Source organism: Bison bison, unplaced genomic scaffold (assembly GCF_000754665.1).
Source record: "Bison bison bison isolate TAMUID 2011002044 unplaced genomic scaffold, Bison_UMD1.0 scf7180017864037, whole genome shotgun sequence".
Classification (NCBI taxonomy): Eukaryota; Metazoa; Chordata; class Mammalia; order Artiodactyla; family Bovidae; genus Bison; species Bison bison.
Window position 1 is genome coordinate 1,705,351 of NW_011494609.1, and position 19,824 is coordinate 1,725,174.

At 39.8% G+C, this 19,824-nt stretch overlaps 1 protein-coding gene across 7 annotated transcripts in view; it reads right to left on the bottom strand.

The window, feature by feature from the left end:
• The window catches only part of DYRK1A (dual-specificity tyrosine-(Y)-phosphorylation regulated kinase 1A), a 130,841-nt gene that overhangs the window by 26,849 nt on the left and 84,168 nt on the right, over window positions 1–19,824 (bottom strand). For 6 of the 7 annotated variants that reach the window (XM_010834829.1, XM_010834824.1, XM_010834825.1 and 3 more), the window contains 5 exons: window positions 17,091–17,287; window positions 12,088–12,207; window positions 9,976–10,164; window positions 6,583–6,730; window positions 2,070–2,356 (listed from right to left, as the gene is read on the bottom strand). In XM_010834829.1, the coding sequence (XP_010833131.1) occupies window positions 2,070–2,356; window positions 6,583–6,730; window positions 9,976–10,164; window positions 12,088–12,207; window positions 17,091–17,210 (864 nt within the window). In that variant the 5' untranslated portion in view covers window positions 17,211–17,287. The remainder of the gene's footprint in view (window positions 1–2,069; window positions 2,357–6,582; window positions 6,731–9,975; window positions 10,165–12,087; window positions 12,208–17,090; window positions 17,288–19,824) is intronic. The other variant, XM_010834828.1, reaches the window with a different exon arrangement.

Consider the following 19,824-nt stretch of genomic DNA (forward strand, 5'->3'; position numbering starts at 1 on the left):
AGAAACACAGCCATGCAAAGATTCAACTGGGGGTCATTTCTGACTAATCGCTTCTTTACCCCATCCTCCTCCATCCATCATAAGACTTCTTAGAAAAAGAAAATCTTGAAATGGATTATTTGCAATGGAATAATCTGAGAATGTCTTCAGAGATCAATTCATCTTCACTTGTCCATTTAAAATTTGCATCCAGAAATATCACAAAAGCAAAGACAGCTTTATATTAAAAGGGAGAAAACAAAACAACACCCTGCTAACTAGACTACCTAACTTAATACTCAAACCGGGCAGCCAGTGGCATGAAGATGCTTTCTCAGAAAGCTGCTGGGGCCCGCCCCAAACTCCAGCCGAACCTCGGAGAATCATCTCATGACCCCACAAGCAGGTCAACCCGACCTTAAGACCTTTTCGAAGTGAAGAAAGTCTAACTGAAAGGGACCAGGAAGAAGTAGTACACTACCCAGTTTTTAGAAGCCAAGAGCACCCTGAAGCCCCAAAGACAAGCTACTGCTGAGACTCGTGTTTCCCAGCTTGTGAAAGAACTCTGCCACCCACCTAACCAGCTGGCGATCTGCAGAGCAGGAGTGGGCTATCCGCAAGGCCGCACCCTGCTGCCCTCTGACGCTGAGCCAGCAGACCTGGAGGAGGCCCACTGCATGTCTACTTTGGAAATGACTTCCCATGGGATTCTGACAGTCACATATTGGGTTGGCCAAAAACTTTGCTCGGGTTTTTCCAAGCATCTTATGGAAAAACCTGAACGACCTTTTGGCCAACCCAATAATTAAAAAGTCACTGAGCTAAAGGTATAGTTGTCTCCTGCTAATAGTGTTTGATATTAGCATAGAATATACGACTTGGTTCAAAAAGGAAAAAATTTTGCAAGCCTTAAAATCTATTCAAATGATTCAATATAGGCACATATTTTCCATTTATAATATACTCTATCTCTTATTAACAACTACAAGCATCTCTTGATTTTCAGAGGCACTGAAACTGCAAACTTTGCTTCCTATTCCTTCCATTTTTAAAAATTACTTTAATGCAGCATTTGCTACCATAATTGGCAGGAAATAACAAAAGGACAATCCTGTTAACTGGTCATAAACCTTCATAATTAAATAAACCTAGTTTATTTAAAAGCTAGAATAAAGTTGGACAAGACAGAAAATGTCACTAATTTGGAAAAACAAGAAATGGAAACCCAATATGAAACACTAATATCTGAAAGTCAGTTATGTTTTTACCTTTAAAAAAAAAAAAGAAAAAGAGATGCAATTTCAATATCTACAAGTAAATAGGAACATTTTAAATAAAGTATCAAATAGTGATCCTAGCTGGTTTCAAAAAGAGAACAACCTACAACTTTTGTTTCATATGCAAAACAGAGTAGTTTTCATAATGCTAGAAAGAAGAGAGGGAAACTTGCTTTCCTAAATCAACTAAACCTAAATCTACTTATTGCTATGGACATGTTTGCTTTTAGCACCCAAAAACAAAAAATTAGTTTGTTTACCACAAACTAATATGTCCACTGGGCTTCCCTCGTAGCTCAGTTGGTAAAGAATATGCCTGCAATGCAGGAGACCCAGGTTCAATCCCTGGGTTGGGAAGATCCCCTGGAGAAGAAAATGGCAACCCACTCCAGTATTCTTGCCTGGAGAATCCCAGGGACAGAGAAGCCTAGCAGGCTACAGTCCATGGGGTTGCAAGAGTCGGACACAACTTAGCAACTAAACCAAACCAATATGTCCATTAGCTTGGACACACGTCATAATTTATATCCATCCTGTTTTCTCAGGATGGATAGAAATTATATCCTTTTAGCACACACATAATTTAACATAAACTTTGAAAAACAAATACCTTCTAATTCAAAGTATTACTATCAATGTTTGCATTTAAAAAAGGATTTCCCAAAATAGGTATCAACACAGGTGATTCAAGATTTAAAGATAACAACCCTGTAATTACCTTCAAATTGTATACAGATTAGTAAGATTTCAATATCTACTTACACTGTTTTACCTAATTCTAACTTTAAATCACAAGTTATGAAATATACTTACCCTCTGCCCCAACTGACAAGAACTGCCAAAGTCAACAATCTTGATTGCACTGCGTTTAGGGTTACAAAGAAGGATATTCTCCGGTTTTAGGTCACAGTGAATGATACTAAGTTCTGGAGTCGCAAGGAAAAGCAGTGCAGTGCACATCTGTTGTGCAAACTTTCGTGTTAGGTTCAAGGAGACACCTCGAAAATTGGTGTTCCTCAGCAAGTCGTAGAGGTTGTAGGACAGCATTTCAAAAACTAAACAGAGATGGTTTCGAAACATAAAGTGGCGTTTTAAATGCACTGTAAGAGAACAAAAAGTTTCATTTTAAATTATACATACCAAAAAAAAAAAGTGAGAATAACACATAGGTGAATTCTACAATACTCTATAAAATGTCAATGTCAAATGCAAAGTTTATCAAACTAAAATTAGGAGATAAGCATTCCGCAGTAAGCAGCACATTCTTTCAGCAGTTAAGAATATCGAAACTGGACATCTGCTGAATCCGCCAATCAGCAATGTAATGTAAGAAGTCCCACCAAAATGCCTAAGTCAGGTCTGAAAACACAAGCAGTAAACTTACACGCAGTACTGTGAATAATAATTTTATCCTCACATGTAAGAGAAAACACTTTTGACTTCCTGAGACCCCTACACCTCATGACTTATTCTAAGCTCCACCCGCTGGGATGTCCAGCCTGTGACAATGCTATACACGGCAGACCTCTCTGGGAAGGCTTTGATATATATACACAACCTGCTCTGCTAAGCCTTACGATTTCACCAATAATTTTCTAAAACAATTGTCAAAGGAAGACTTTTTTTTTTTTAGGCAAATACAGCAAAGGCTTTGAAATCATGTTGTAAGGTACTAAGAGTTCATAATCAATGTATTTGATTACATTCATCAAACTGGTACACAGGATTCTTATCCAAGATTGAAGCTTTGGGGAAATTTCAAAATAAAGCTCCATCACAAGAAATTATGAGTAGGCTTAGGAATGGGGAAAGTATAGAATACATTACTTGGTATCACTACTGACCTTCTTTAAAGGCTTAATAGTCAATAAACCGCTTTGAAAAGTTGTGCTGTTAACTATTGGAGAAGGCAATGGCACCCCACTCCAGTACTCCTGCCTGGAAAATCCAATGGATGGAGGAGCCTGCCAGGCTGCAGTCCATGGAGTCGCTAAGAGTCGGACACGACTGAGCGACTTCACTTTCACTTTTCACTTTCACGCATTGGAGAAGGAAATGGCAACCCACTCCAGTGTTCTTGCCTGGAGAATCCCAGGGACGGGGGAGCCTGGTGGGCCGCCGTCTATGGGGTCACACAGAGTCGGACACGACTGAAGCGACTTAGCAGCGGCAGTAGCAGCAGCTGTTAAGTATTAACGCTAACTGCACACCAGAGGAAGTCACTGCCCTCCAGCAGCACAGCTCTCACATCTACCAAACTGAGCACCTGTAACTCAGCTGAGATGACATAAAACCACCATCTGTCAAGGCTACCTCCATCTTGGCCTTTGAGTATAACTTAAACAGAGGTTTCTCTACAGCTCTATCTGGAATAAACACGGCATTACTCAGTACCTGGGTCCCGAGAACAGGGATACCTGTGCTGTCCTCGTGGTAGACCTGAACTGCCTCCCTGAAAGCTCACCATTCTTGTTTTTAGATCATTCCTGACACAAATGATTGCAAGTCGGGATAACACAATACAACAACTACCACAGCTCTATGGGAGTCCACAGTACCACTCAATGCTCAGCCACTGTTACATAAGAATGTCTAATATCTGCTCTTAATTACTGAGTTCATAGGTTTAAAATGAAGAACACAGCTCCACGTGACATAAGATACCCCAGAAACATGGTCCAAGTAACAGTTTTGATCCAATTAAGCAGCGGCCACTAAAGGGATGCAAAAGGTAACTGATGTCAGAATTCAAATGTGACTATGAAAATCCCTCTAAGAAGCTATGATCAGAATATTCTTCTGATGGAAGATCAATCCACTCAATTCCACTGATTCATCATTCACTTACTGAATAAATGTGCTGAGCACTAAAGACATTGTCAAAGGAAGCTCAAATACAAATATGTTATGTTCAGTTTTGGGGGAAAATGGAGGGTTGGCAGGATTTTGTTTTAGACCTAAACTGAATGCTTTTTTAACTAGACCATGGCTGGTAGCAAATAACCCAGATAAACTATGGTATGTGGTAAAAAAGTAGATTATTATTTTAAGTTTGAAGACTTATGTAAAACTCAAGAGTAAACTGATCAAATCATTTCAAAATTAAAGTTATCACACCATAAAAGAGCAATACAACTCCCAGACACCTTACATTTAATGTATTAACTCTACTGACAGGGCAGTGTCTAAAGTTCTCTGTGCTTGTTTTTAATACAGAACCTCAGTTTCTTGAGACAGTGTACGTGAGTTCACCATCTTCCTAAATAAGAACTTTGGAAAAAAAAAAAACCTCATCCAAACGAGTATTTGTAATGACTCCTGCAATCACTGAAGTCAGTTTATTAAAAACAAAAATAGTAATTATTATAAGTTAACCAAGTAGCTAATATTTTGTGTTTTCTTTCAATAAAGCAGAAATACATAATTATAGTGATGCTATCAACATTTTCTCTACTACTTAAGCAAAACTTCAAAATAAAACACACAAGAGTGAGGAAGAAGAGGGGAGTTATGTTCAAAGACCGTAAGTCAAGCACCCTTAGAATGTCCTTCCCAGCATCCTATGCCCCTTGAACGGAAAAGCGCCCACCTTACACTAAATACAATAAGAGTGAACAACAAACATGCAATGAATGTGAGAAGAAAGGATTTTAAACACAATGTTATTACTATGGGTTATATCAGATATCTACAAAGACAGTAAGAAAGAAAAAAATAGTATAAGCTCATTTATTATGTCAATGGGGAGTGAAGGATGTTCCATAAATGAAATCTATCTGAACCATACACCTTTAAACATCAATTTTTTGTTTCTATTATTTTGGGAGGACTAAAGAAACATAATGCTCTCTCTTTATTTCTTAAAGAGGAGTCTGCTAATAAAACTTAACCTAGTGCTTATCAGGTAAAGCTAGCATTTCTGACGTGAGTTGCTGCTGCTGCTGCTGCTGCTAAGTCGCTTCAGCAGTGTCCGGCTCTGTGCAACCCCATAGACAGCGGCCCACCAGGCTCTGCCGCCCCTGGGATTCTCCAGGCAAGAATACTGGAGTGGGCTGCCATTTCCTTCTCCAATGTAGGAAAGTGAAAAGTGAAAGTGAAGTTGCTCAGTCGTGTCCGACTCTTCGAGACCCCATGGACTGCAGCCTACCAGGCTCCTCCGTCCATGGGATTTTCCAGGCAAGAGTACTGGAGTGGGGTGCCATTGCCTTCTCTGGATGTGAATTGCTAATACACATCTGTTTTTTTTAAAGTCTGTAATTAACTGGTCCTAAAGTCTCTATTCATTGAAAGGACTGTTGCTGAAGCTAAAATGCTTTGGCCAACTGATATGAAGGGCCGACCCACTGGAAAACACCATGATGCTGGGAAAGACTGAAGGTAAAAGGAAAAGGAGGCGGCAGAAAATGATCAACTCAAAGGACATGAAATTGAGCAAACTCTGTGAGATAGTGGAGGACAGAGGAGCCTGGTGTGCTACAGTCCATGAGGTCACAGTCAGACAAGACTTAGCGACTGAACATGACTGGACAACAACAAAAGTCTCTATCTTAGAATGTATAATTAGAAGATGTTTCGCCCATATATCAACTGGCCCTAGACTTCACGGCTGCTGCTAAGTCGCTTCAGTTGTGTCCGACTCTGTGTGACCCCAGAGAGGGCAGGACTTCACTAGTTTCATAATTCTTCTGTCTCCCCTTTCGGTACTCAAAAGAAACACCACAGGATAAGGAAACAAACATAAGCTCTGCAGTTAGATCAAAGCAGATTAAGATTCTCACTCCAAGAACCCTGGAAATGTTACTCTTTGTACAAACAACCTGTAATATACGGATTCTACTATTAATGCCTCTGTACAGGACTGAAAAGCGTAAGGAACACAGCAGGAGTTCAAGAAATGAGGCTACTATTTCTCAAGAAGAGCCTGACACCTTGGTTCAGACATTCCAAAAATGGTTCTATAACCATTAACAACATAATCGCTCACTTCTAATTTCTGAGCTGTACTAGAATGATTAAAGTTAACAGAAAGAGAACTCTCTGGATAAACAAGCATCATTAAAGCAAACCAATGATGCTTGCAAGTTGAAAAACAAAAGACGTGACTCTCATTTGTTTCTACACTACATACACCTGGAATGCACATTCCCAAAGATTAAAAGATTACTGGTGTATTAAGTAACATATATAAATTGATGCCCTTCCAACCAAAATAACGGAACTTTTTATTCACTCACTTTAAGATAAAGTTAGCATTCTTCATACAAGAATACGCATAGCTCAAACCGGCGGTCTGAGTCGGCACGCTGCGCCCTGTCTGCCTGCTTACCTATGTAGTATTTCATTTCAGTGTCATGTTTGTTCATGAGCTCAAGAAGTCGCACTTCTATCTGGGCTTGATTCAGAAAAGCCTTCTTGTTCTTTATTATTTTAATGGCAACCCATTCCTGTTCCACACGATCATATGCCTTTACAACCTAAAAAAGAAAAAATAAATATTTCATTAATGAACAATTTAACAACAGCTTGCAGCTCACCTTAACTGTACATTTATCTAGCACTTCCTCTGCCCTTCCTGAGAGAGACCCTACTCATTTCCATTCAGTAGCACCTATTCACTACTTTGTTATTTTAAATCAATTTTTCAAATGGGTTTCTTTCACATCCTTACAGTATTTTTAAACATCCACAGAACAACTTTCTTAAAATTAGACTATTTTCCTCCTTCAGAAGTAAATTATGACTCTTGACACGTACTTTGGTTTTTTTTTTAACTTCTCACTAAATAGCATCGTTAAAACTATTCTTTTAAAAAAAAAAAAAAAAAAAAAGCTGGCTTTAATTCCAAGCATATGTGTGAGATACTTAAAAGGTTTTAAGTTATCTGAAAAATGTAGATAACTTTCTAAATTTAAATTATATTCTCATAGATAAAAACTTAGACATATACCAGAAGAACTAGTTTATGCTTTAAAAGTGATAAATTACCAAGAAACAAGTTTAAAATGCTGTAATTAGGGGATTTTGAGTTTTAAAATGAGAATGAATGCTAAGGAAGCAGAATGGTCATGTGCAAATCACTATGCACATCTCTAGTTTAAAATTTTATTCATTTAAGACAAATTTCACACTCCTACAAATTTACACATAAATTATAAAATACATAGTTTAAAAACTGTATCTCTGCAAAGAGTTAATCTTATGTGTCTTTTAAATCAGAGGGACCCATGGAAACCTCTGACTGAGCGGGTCTGATATTCTTCTGTGTCACTGGCCGTGTAGACTGTCCCAGGAGCTGCAGTCTACTGCCCGGATCCCAATGGTCTCCAGGACAAAGGCCACTAACGGGGGCCCAACTATTCACTGACTTAGCAAATAGTTAGCCGGCTCAGTGCTAAAGCAATGTTTCCAACCCCGAATGACACATTCAGTAGGCTGTTTTCAAAAATACCAATGCTCAGAATCCAGTCACAGAGTCTGGTTTAATTGTTTGGAGCCCAGACACTGTCCTCCCTTCCCCCCGCCACCCCCTTGATCCCCGAAGCACCCTGAAGACTTCAACGTGCAACCGGGACTGCCGACCAGTGCCTTAAGAAACGCAGCAGCCACTTCTCTGATGAGGATCTGGTAGGGAATTTAGTCTGACCCAGACAATACGGCAAACATGTCCTGACCCTGAACATACTCCAGCCTAGGAGAAAGGTATCAATCAGTCTGACCTGGTAAACCGGTTTGGATGTCAAAGAAGGCTATGTCGTCACAGGTTTGCTATGCTCATTTGATCTTAGGGAGCAAGAGTATGAGAAAATTAAAGTAATGGGGAGGGAGAAGGTCACAGTGAGCTCAAAGACTGAGTACTGAAGGGAAACTAAGCTGAGTGAACAGGCAGCGCGGCCACAGTTTTCACGGCGCACACCATAGAAGTCAGAGCAGCGTCCCTGCAGAGAGGAAGTGCCTGAACACCGGGGTAATTCTGAAGGTGGGGATGACAATCACTCTACCTAGGGTGTTCACAGCCTTACTTAAAAGGCAAGCCTCAGAAATGCCTTTCCTGAAAGGGCTTGGGTAGAGAAAGCAGAAGTTGCTTCTGCCACAATGTTACAAGTGAAAGAAAGGGCGTCCCTGGTGGCTCAGAGGGTAAGGAATCCACCTACCAATGCAGGAGACTCAGGTTCAATCCCTGGGTTGGGAAGATCCTCTGGAGAAGGGAATGGCTACCCACTTCAGTATTCATGCCTGGAGAATCCCATGGACAGAGGAGCCTGGTGGGCTACAGTCCATGGGGTCACTTTCATAAAGTGAAAGTATTTATTTCATAAATACTTTCATAAAGAGGGATTCCCCCAGACACTGAGAATCCTGACTCAGGAGAAGAAGTTACTCATCAAGGGGAAAGGCCCCAAACTACATATAAATTACAGAAAGTCTCTGGAATTGTGGAAAGGGACAGACATGTTAGACACACAACACCAGGCCTGGCAGAGCCACACCAGAATTACAGACGTCTTCTAAGAACCTCATTCATATTTCCCTATAGGTCTAAGCTTGATCTGTCTGGGCCCAGAGCTATGGCTGTTTTGCCCTAAGCATAATTAGACTAACACATGCTGAATTTTTCCTCACTGGTTGAAAAGAGGAATATTTTTGCTTTCCTGCAGAGCAGGAACAGATAACTAAGAGTATACAGGTTCCATAGTTTAAAAAACAAAAACAATCTCCAAAATAAAAAAAAAATCACCAAAAAAGCCACAAGAATTATTTGCACTGCAAACTAATAACTGACTCACTGCACAAAAGCTACAAGGCAAAGGAGACTGGGATTAACAGTAAATCAAACCTCAAACAAAACAGCTCTGTGACTTGATGACATGGGATGAGAGAAGGCAGGGAGACTTACAGATGGAAACAGCCAGGAGCCTCACAGCCAGATACAAACTTTTTAACAGGGCAAGGAGGGAGGTCTGGCAGCTCTGAGTCTGGGCACAGGTGAGGCAAGAGGCTAACACAGTTAAAGTCTGCGCTTCGTCCTGGGCAAGTGAGAGACGAGAGCCACAGGTGGAGAGAAGAGGCCAGGGACAAAGAGAAACACTAGGCCCACTGGAGTGCTCCCTTCACTCTTCCGGGCGGAAGCTGCCTGAAGGATCCCACCCATCGGAATGATGCCCATCACAGTACTAGCAACACTGATGCCACGAGGACTTAACAGGAGACCCTCTGTCCACTCAGAGAGGCCTGACGGAGTTGTAGGAGGAGCTGAGGACAAGCTCGGGGCCCAGCCCTGGGCGTCCAAGTCTCCAAGGTGAGAGGACACCTACGGAGGCAGCTGAAAATGGTCATTTGTTGCCCCCTTTTGAGGAGGAATATCAGGCAGGAAGGTAATTATCTCCAGCATACATCATGAAGAACCATCCAGAGACTAAAAGCCCAATGAAAGAGGCAATACTATCTGTTAGTGATTCAAATCTATCACTTAGTAAAATAACTACTTGGTAGCTATAGCAACTTTGTGAAACAAACAAACAAAAGTCTAATGGAGTTTTTATAGCTGATGCAGCTGATAATAGTTTTACTAACTTTAGAGAACTATAATAACCCAAATACTTACATATCCATTCTTTATATCTATTTACAAATATTAGGAGAGTTCTACTGAGAAAAGGCTATAATAACATGACTCACTGCGAAGTTCTCATTTATAAAATTCAGCAACTTGTTAGATTACCTGTCCAAAGGAACCTTTGCCTATTAAGGAGTCAATTTCGTAACGATCCATCCACTTTTCTCCGTTTTTTACAATATAATCATAGTTATCATCATCATAACCATCATTGTAAACCTTCCGCTCCTTCTTATGACTAGAATCGTCTCCCTGGCCCTGCTGGTGTCTCCGCTTCTTTTTTGCATAGTAAACCTGAAATGAGAGAATCTAGTGTTAACTGTGTAATTAAAAATCATGAGGCATGGCGTGGCACCATATATATACATATATATCAAGAGTACATATGAGACAAATCTGCCGTCAGGAAGAAACTGATGAATTTTTATTCTATGGAACAAAAAAAAAAAAAAATTTCTATAGTTGCTATCTGAATTACAGAGTAACACTAATATACATCAAATGAAAAACATCTATAGAAAAATTCACTTTAGAATTATACTGTTCATACATTTTATAAAGAGGAGATATTAAGTGAGTAGGCCAGAGTCTCCCATTCAAGAAAAGCAACAGGACCTGATTTACATTTATTTTTTAAACTAAGGTATAATTTACATTCAGTGAGCTAGTATAGATCTTAAGAGTGTATAATATAAGGAACTTTGGGAAAACGTATATGCTGATATAAACAACAAATGCTAACCGCACCCCCTTCTAGTCAATCCCAATTTTATATTTGATCCTAAAGCAAAAGATTTCAGAAATGAAAGGTGAAATGTATATGAACTGATATTTTACTAATATGGGAAGGGCCTCTGTGACAGGCCCGGCTTTGAGCTTATGACAACAAATTAACGAACACCAGTCAGGCCCCCTCCCCCCACACTAAAGGTCACAGAAGTTGTGGTTGATCACAGACTAAGTTATTTTCCTTGTATCTGTTTTTCTTATAAAACAGTTTCTAAGACTAGTAAAAAATAACAGGTGGACTAGGCAATAGTTCTAGTAGTTGGTAATTAATGAGGCAATAGTTCAAGTAATTGGTAACTAACTTTGAGGAAATGATAAATTACACTGTATAAAGCAACGTTAGAAAAACTAGTTTACCAGGTAACAGTTAAAAACAAGCTTCAACAAAGCTACTTAACAGTATTAGTTTACCAGATTATTTTCAGATGACCAAAAACTAGTTTGAAACATCTTTTAGAACATATAAATTGTAAACAAAATCCAACTTAGAAATGTTCCTCATTGAGTTCACTTCAATTTTATCTTGCCACATTGCCACAATAATACTGGCGTTAAACAGCACCAAACTGCTAAGAAATTTATACACACATAAGAACATCTTTTTAAATGGCTCTCAAACTGGCAGAAGATAAGTCTTTAATGTGAAAGTATGTAGGGCCCCATTGGAAGAGGAAAGAGAGCACAGGCGTGACCACCCATCTCCAGAAAAGCTCATTTAATTCACTACACAGCTAGAGTTGATGTTAGGAGTAAATAACAACCAAGCCAAAGGGCTAAAACACCAGAAAAATAATTTCTCAAAGTGAAGAGTCAAGTTGGAAGATGAGTAATTCACAGTGCTATGTTTTTTATCCTACTTAATCCCACCAAAAAGGCTTTCAGGTATCTTACAGTGAAAGGATACAGATTAAAAAAGAACACACATTAAAAAGAAAATTTTAAACCACACAAATACAGGTATTATCAGATAAACTAGGCCAAACGCCTGTTAACTGAGCATTAAACACATATCAGAGCTTCCTGACATCTCTGGCAAAAGCAGAAACAGATACATAAAAATTGAAGCAAAATTCTGTAACATTTTCATGCTTTTACATTATCACTATTCCCTCCCTTTCCTCTGAAGTTTTGGAGAAGGGGTATTATAGAAATTATAACTCAGCATGTATTAAATACAGCTTTGAAAAAGAAGGGAAGTTACTCACAATTATCTTTTTACAGTTCTTGTTTATATAGCATCTTTCTTTTACACAATTATGATGCTTTTATCTATAAACCGCTAACTTACCAGTCTTCATAATCATCATCAATATGACAATCCTTGGGAATTAAAAGTAATTTTAATATGTTTAAACACACTAAAAAATAGCTTGTTTCCTCCACTCTATGGCGAGATAGACACTGTTATAACAAATCAATAGTTCTTACCTCATTAATATGCTTATATGTTTTGATCAAGTCAACAGAAAGTTTTCTCAGGGGAGCAGTAGCTGGATCACGGAAGGTTTGGGGCATCCGCCTCTGTAACATGACAATATCAGGCATCACCTTAAATAGACAGAGAAGACTAGCACTTTAACTATACTGTACTGGTATGAACTCCCTCTTCTGTAACCTGTGCATATGTATTTAAAACAAAACAGACATCCACATTAGAATACGAAACATTCTCTCTTGGTCATCTCTTTCAACCGGAATCCAATGAAGACAACCACTGCAACAAATAAATGAAATTAGCAAACAATATACCCAGCTGCGAAGCCTTCAATTTTGTTTCCCAAATTTAACGAGAGGATTACAGACATTCCCCTGGTCCAGGACACACGCAGAGGCTGCCCAGAAGGGCTTCTCCACTGTACAATCAGCCTAAGGGAAAATTTCTTCTGAATGGCTCCTCCAGCCTGCCCTGGCTCACAAAAGGCAGGCAGACCCCTTGCTCTGCACAGCGCCTGCTGGGAGCACAGCTGAAATCTGCTCTCGTGTCTTCAGGCTGACGGAGGAGATCCACCCTCCACCTTAACACATCCAACTCCCCCTCCACACTCCCTCTGCTCACCCTGCACCGCACGTGCCACCACCTAAAATCCTGGTATACGTTTACTGGGTTACTGGTTTTAGTTTTTCTCCTCCTTCCACTCCTGGGAAAACGCCATATGGGGCAGACATAGCTGACCAATGCTGTATTCCCTCTGCCTACAACAGGAGAGACATACTGTCTGAAACACAGGAGACATTTAATAAATATGTGATGAATAAACAAGAGAATCCATAACACCAATATCCCTATCTACGATTACACTAGCAGCTAACCACAAATAAATTCCAGAGAACACCTTAAAGCTAATGAAACCTTTTTAAAAACTCATTTTAACCACACTCCCAACACAAAGCTAACCCACGGCTCTTTCATCATCCAATAAGCAGTCAGGGTTCAACTGTGAGCCTCCTGCTAGATGGGGGATGGAATAGGAAACACAACCGTCCTTCAAACACAAACACAACACACCCAGAATTACTGCAACTGGCACACCAATGACCCTAGAGGGTGTGCCCACCCGAATCCTCTACCTCATCTCAAGCTTCAGCAAAGGGGTTCCCAGAGAGTCTTCCGTGACCAAAAGATCCTCCAAGGCAATTACAGACATCAAGGTACCCTCAGTCACCAGTCACCCTTGGGCTGCTGTCCAGCTCTCATAACAGACATACTAGCAAAACTACCGAGCCCCCGAGACAGCCTCTTTCAAAGGTACTCTAGTCAACCTGAGGGGCAGAGAGACACAAGACATCACAAGAGAAATGTCTGGAGTCTTGGGAAAACAAACCCACAATAAGCAAACAGAAGAGAAGACGGTTGTCAGGACGGAACAGCAAAGAACCCCATCCCTGCAGCATGAAGAGATGGCGTGATCGTGGTGCTTACCTAGCTGTACTTCCTCTTTTTTTTCTATGAAACAAGTGGAAATTTCATTTGAGCCAAATGTGAGGATTACAACCTGGGAACAACAACTTAAGACACCAGAACTGTCCTGCCTCTGTAGTTTCTCTTAAACCAATATTAACATTAGTTTCCTCTGCATCTATACTCAAACCCTAAAAAGTTTTCTGCACTCAGTATGAGAGTGTGTGCTATGGGCTTGTCCTGTCACCAAACACTGCTCTCCTCTTCCACAACTAGTCAAACTGCCGACAAGGCCACGCCAATTAGCTAATTCTAAATACCTTACTTTTATGTACTCTGGCCACAGAAATTACTATTTCAGGGGCGTCTGTATGTATAAACCAGATGAATTCCACCCACAAAAAACTGGCCTTTAGATAAGACTGCATTTCACTGCTTGAGATGGTGCCTTGTACAGAGCAGGCACTCAAAATTCATTTCTACATGAATTTTAAAAAAACAAATTCATTTCTACAAACTAAACAACTCTTTCTTCACTAACTTTCATTGTAATTTCATGTTAAGTAACTATCTTCTGTTTTTCGCTACTGTGGTACAATAAGCACCAATACAGAATTAGAAAATAACTCGTCCAAATACACACTCAGTTATAAATCTATACTAAGACTCAAAGCTTCTGATGCTTTATCCACTTCCACCATCTCACAGTCACAAGGTCAGGAGAAGGTAATGTGGCCAGCTCCCTTCCTCCCTTCCACCGCTGGGCGAAAGCCCGTGGTGTCCAGAGGAGCCAGGAGCCCCCAGCCTCCACACTCCCCCAGCATCCTCAACTGAAGAGGAAGCTGTGAGCTCCCCTCCCGTGGCCGCAGCTCTCTGGCTCTGGAGGTCAAAGAAGCCTCATCCTGACGCTCCTGTCTGTGGAAAGACACAGATCACTCTCTCTCACATACACACACAAAGCAGGAGTTCACACCTCCTGCGAGGTAAGTTACAAGAGCTCAAACAATCTTCTTCCTTGAGAAGAGTCCATAGCGTTAAGTGCTAGGACTTCATTTAAAACTGATTTCTAGTTTAATAATACCTATTCCATCTATTTTGTTTATGTTTCCCTTATATTTTCATATGCAGTGGAGAATGAGAAACACTATGTCCTGTCTTTTTCGCTATTTTGAGAGCTATTAATAAACCCGAATAGCATATGCAAGACATACCCAGAATACACAGTTTAAGAACCATGAAAGGTACTCTGAAAACAGCCCAGAGAGAGACAGCATTCTAAACATCAATCACACTTGTCTACATTCACTTTTACTACATTTATCTTTTGATAAAACTGTGGTTAAACTTATATGAAATAAACTCACACAAGAAAGACTAACTACCAGAAACATGTTAAGTTAGTTCCTTTCAACTTACTTGTACAATAAATCTTATTTAAAAAGCACCAATAGGATGATTAGTAAGAAACAGTGGAAATCAAGTAACAAAATTAGAGAACCTTAGAGCTAGAAAGTACTCTGGTGGGCCCAGTCTAAGGTCCCAATCTTACATTCAAGGAACCGAAAGAAGGTTCCAGGTGACCTGACTCAAGTCCCTCAGCCAGCTCATGACAAGCCCTGAAGTCCATGTCTGATGCCTGGCAGACCAGGCCACATCAGTGCCTTTACACTTCAGTTACTAAATAAGCTTTTAATTACTTTAGTTACTTTTAGTTACTTTAAGCTTTTAGGTTCTGGGATTTCTGGAGTTTGGCAGAAGTATCTGGCTGAATATTATTACTTAAAAGATGGTCTTTTTTACATCATATGAATCTTCAAAAACATTTTACAGCTTAAAATGGAAATGCTAAGTAACTTATCTCTTACTGGAAAATAACCCTCAAGATGTCAGTTGTATCTAAAAATAGGTACTTTGCTAACTAAATTACCGACTACTATCATATAAACAAACAATAACTTTACAGGACTGGATGTTTTCCCTAGCCCTCCGCAGACGCCAAGTGTTAGAGCTGAACGAACACTGTGTGTGAGCAGCAGCGAGCCTGGCCTGAACCCAGGACTGCTTACAATCCTGGAGAAGGCACCAACGGGAGTTCAGGCCCTCCAGCTATAAAAGAGACTGAAAACAGGACGCCTGCCTGATAGGCTAATTTTGAACAAGGAGGAAAATGAATCCAAACGTAGTTTTTCCAAAGTGCAGTGTGAACAGATGACTGTGCTATTACTACTTTTTGGGTGTCCAGAGAATTTTCTTCTGGTGTATACAACACTTTCCAATTCTGACTAACTGCTCCAATTCTTAAACATACAACTTCTCAATTTACTGTATAAAACAAATTCTTACATCTTGCCATAATTTACCTTAGCATTTAACTGTGATTGTTATTACTGACATGCAGTGTCATTTTATAAATGCAAAGTCAGTTCAACTATGATCAAATCTTACTATAATATATACAAGGGGGTCCTCAAATAATGATGCTACTTAGGTGGGTCTATTCTAAGGTCCCAATCTTATACTCAAGGAACAGAAAGAAGGGTGCAGGAGACCTGACTTGAGTCCCACAGCAGATCACGAGTCAGGACCTGAAGTCCACGTTTCATGACCAGCAGACCATGCCATGTCAATGCACGGTAGCCAATAGCTCATTAAAACTGTGTGTTACTGAATTAGAAAAAAACACGTTTCCTCAAAAAATCCAGTATTAGAAGTACTTTGAAATTTTCTAAGTTTTTGTTTACATTAAAAGATCTAAACAGTGACAAACCAAATTCCTAAGTACATGGAAAAACGGTCATTTTAAACATACACTCAGTCTCAATAAGGAACGAGACTTTACCAGAACTATAGCTAGTTTGAAAAAAAAAAAAAAAACCTCCCCAAATCAAAAAATCAACATAGTGGATGCAGTTAAGTCAGGAAGATATTAAAAAGATACACTTATACACACATGCATGTATGTATATACATCCAGAGATGTCAGTATTATTACATCTATTATAGCACTTTACACTATCCATCTTACGTGAAATCACTGAATCTTTAGTCTAAGTGTTAAAATGAGAAGCATGGTTAATTTACATTTTTTCTTTTTAATTTTAATGAGTTTCATATTTAATTCTATAAAAGTATACTAAAGTAATTTCTAACAGTGGGAAGTTTGTGCTTTAAGTTTGCTATAATGGAATCTGACTTGTTTTCCTATAACTTACATTTTTCTACCTAACTGCTTTCCCATAAAAACAGCTTTAAAGTTTTTTAATTTTAACTAATATTCTTTATTAGAAATAACTCCCCCTTCTCACTGCAGAATGAGAAAATTTGAATTAAAGTAAAATACACAGGGAAAAAGAAAAATATCCAACAAACTTTCAAATGCAAATTTCTCAACATCGTCTTTTTTGTCAATCTGGAATCCCCCGTCACATGCAAAACTGAAAAACATTAAGGCATTTTGCCTATTTACTATTTGATCATTTTGAGGAATAAATTACCATCCCAACAAATCATTAGGAATACATTGTGAACATACCTGGTTAGTTAGAGGTTGCTGAATCTGGTCAGAATAAGATAAGGCAGAAACCTGTTGGTCACTTATGTTTGGCTGGCGACGGTCACTGTACTGATGTGAATGGGGCATCTGTCCAGCCATCTGAAGGCCAGCAGCATGGAATGAAAATGACGGTGCAAGCCGAACAGATGAAGGTTTGCATGCTGAAGTCTCTCCTCCTGCGAGAAGATAACAAGTGTGGTTTAAAGGATGCACTCATATCCTGACGTTTCTATCTTTTGACCTATTGTTCTATAAATATTAAGTCTTTAAAAATGCAAACAAGGATATGATACTCAATATAACTGCTGTACAATAAACGGTACAAAACGTAACACTGATTCAAATGAGTACATATAAGCCTGTTTCAAGAGAAAACCTCAAGCAAATCTTTTTGTAAACTAGTGGAAATAACCTTTAATACTTACTTTTACATATTAGATCTTTATCAGTTAAGAACCGTAAGTCGCAAAAGTAATCTCTGAATTCCTGCAAAGGGCCTGACCAACAGATCAGCTCTTTAGAAATCGATTAAAAGGAACACTGCTGAGAGTCTGCTCTGCACCTGCCAGGTGTACGGCCATCAATAACCAAGAGCCCCCAAACCAGGTGAAAAACTTGTCCTAGTGGTGCTCACCACTGACACGGGAAATTACAAGTTGAGTACACAACTCATGGAAACAAATTCACAGGCTGCTGCATTCCTGACTCTTCCAACACAGTCCTTAGAGAACCCAGACCAAGAAAGCCTGCCACAAAAATGAACAATCGAGAATCATCCCGCAGGTAGACTGGGACCATGGTCATGACTTTTCACGGCAAAAAAGAAAAGTGAAGACTTTGTTCCTAAAAGTATTTGGCAGCTAACTAATAAAACTTAATTTTTCTTTAGGAAAAGAGAAAGACTTTTCTTCTTATATTCAACCAAATTTGCAAACACAGACTAAAGCCAGAAGACAAACTGTAAAACCCTGGCCAACCAACACTGGCCCAGCATACCTGTGCTTGTCTTGCTGAGTAAAATAGCGAACTCTGACCATACCACACACCACACTGCTCAGCACTGGGGTACTTTTTCTAAAGTGGGCTTATTCTGAAACATATTTAACAGCGCTGGCCCCAAAGTGAAGAGCACAGATCCCTGGCCAGACTGCTGCAGTCTGAAATCTCAGCTCCACACTCACCAGCTGTGTGACCTTGCACACCTAATTTCCTGATAATAACATCTACCTCCAACAGTTGTGGTGAAGGTTAAAGTGCTTTAATACATGCAAAGTACTGGGCTGGCCAAACCATTCTTTTAATTTTTAAGCACTGACTATATCCTACATAAGTACTAAACACACCCTATATAAGTGCTGAATATATCCTACACAGCAAACGCCACTGTCTTCCACCCAGTCAACCAGCGTCAAAGCTCTGGGAGTCACAGTCGAGATCTTTTCCTCCACTGACCACCTCATGCAAATGGCAGCCCAATCCGCTGACTGTGCCTCCTATGAAAAGTGAAAGTGAAAAGTGTTACTCGCTCCGTCGTGCCTGACTCTTTGTGACCCCCACCGACTCTTTGTGACCCCATGGGCTGTAGCCCGCCAGACTTTTCCATTCATGGGATTTCCCAGACAAGAATACTGGAGCAGGTGGCCATTTCCTTCTCCAGGGCATCTTCCCAACCCAGGGATTTAACTTGGGTCCCCTGCACTGCAGGCGGATTCTTTACTGCCTGAGCCACGAGGCAGAAGTGCCTCCTAGAGAACACTCAGCTCTTCTTTCCATCCCCTTGCTCGGTCCCTCACTTGGATGACTGAAGTAGGTCCCTAGCAGCTCTCTCTTTGCCCATGTGCACCCCTCTATTCTTCAGACGGCTAGAGGGACCATTTCCACAGGATAAATCTCAAATTCACAACCCCTACTTAGCAATGCTTTTAGACCTTAGCTTCTATTTCCCTCCATTACAGCATACAGTCCTTAACTGACCCGAAGGGTAAGATTAATAAATATCTGCTAAATAAGTTAAGGATAATGTTCCTATGATGACAGGTGGGATAATTTCTCTAAACATGTCATTACTCATAATTAAAAAATAAATCCAATTATGCAGAGCAACTTTGTTCAGTTAAAAAAACTTTTTATCCTAAGGAAGTAACAGATGATGTACACAAAGATAATTAGGGAAGAATGTTTATCTTGGTATTGCTTGCAACAGCAAAAAACTGGAAACCTAAATGTCAAATAATTGGGAGGGAGGTTAAATCTGCATGTTAAAAACATAAAACACTAGGAAGGAATACATTCAAATGAATATGAAAAGAACTGAGGTCCTTGATCTAGAAAAAACTCTTATAAACAAACAGCAGACAGGCTCTGCGGCTCTGAACGGCAGTTTACCGCTCTGAGTCCTGGTTTCCCACCCACAGCAGTGGAATTACTGTTAATATGCTAACCCTGTTCCTTTAGGTTCGGTACAAGTTTTAACTCAATACCACAAGCAGACGTGCAGAATAGAACCTGGTGCATTAACAAGCACCTAAAAAAAATACCAGGTTCTATTTCTGTCATCAATGTCGTTATTACATATTGTATTTAAAACTTATTTTTTATAACATATAGACAAATCATTAGTATACAGTTTAACCAATCATCATTAGTTGGTTAGCCAACCTTGTCCTGTGGGGACAGGAAAATAAAAACTGCCTTCATTCTGGAAATCCCCGAT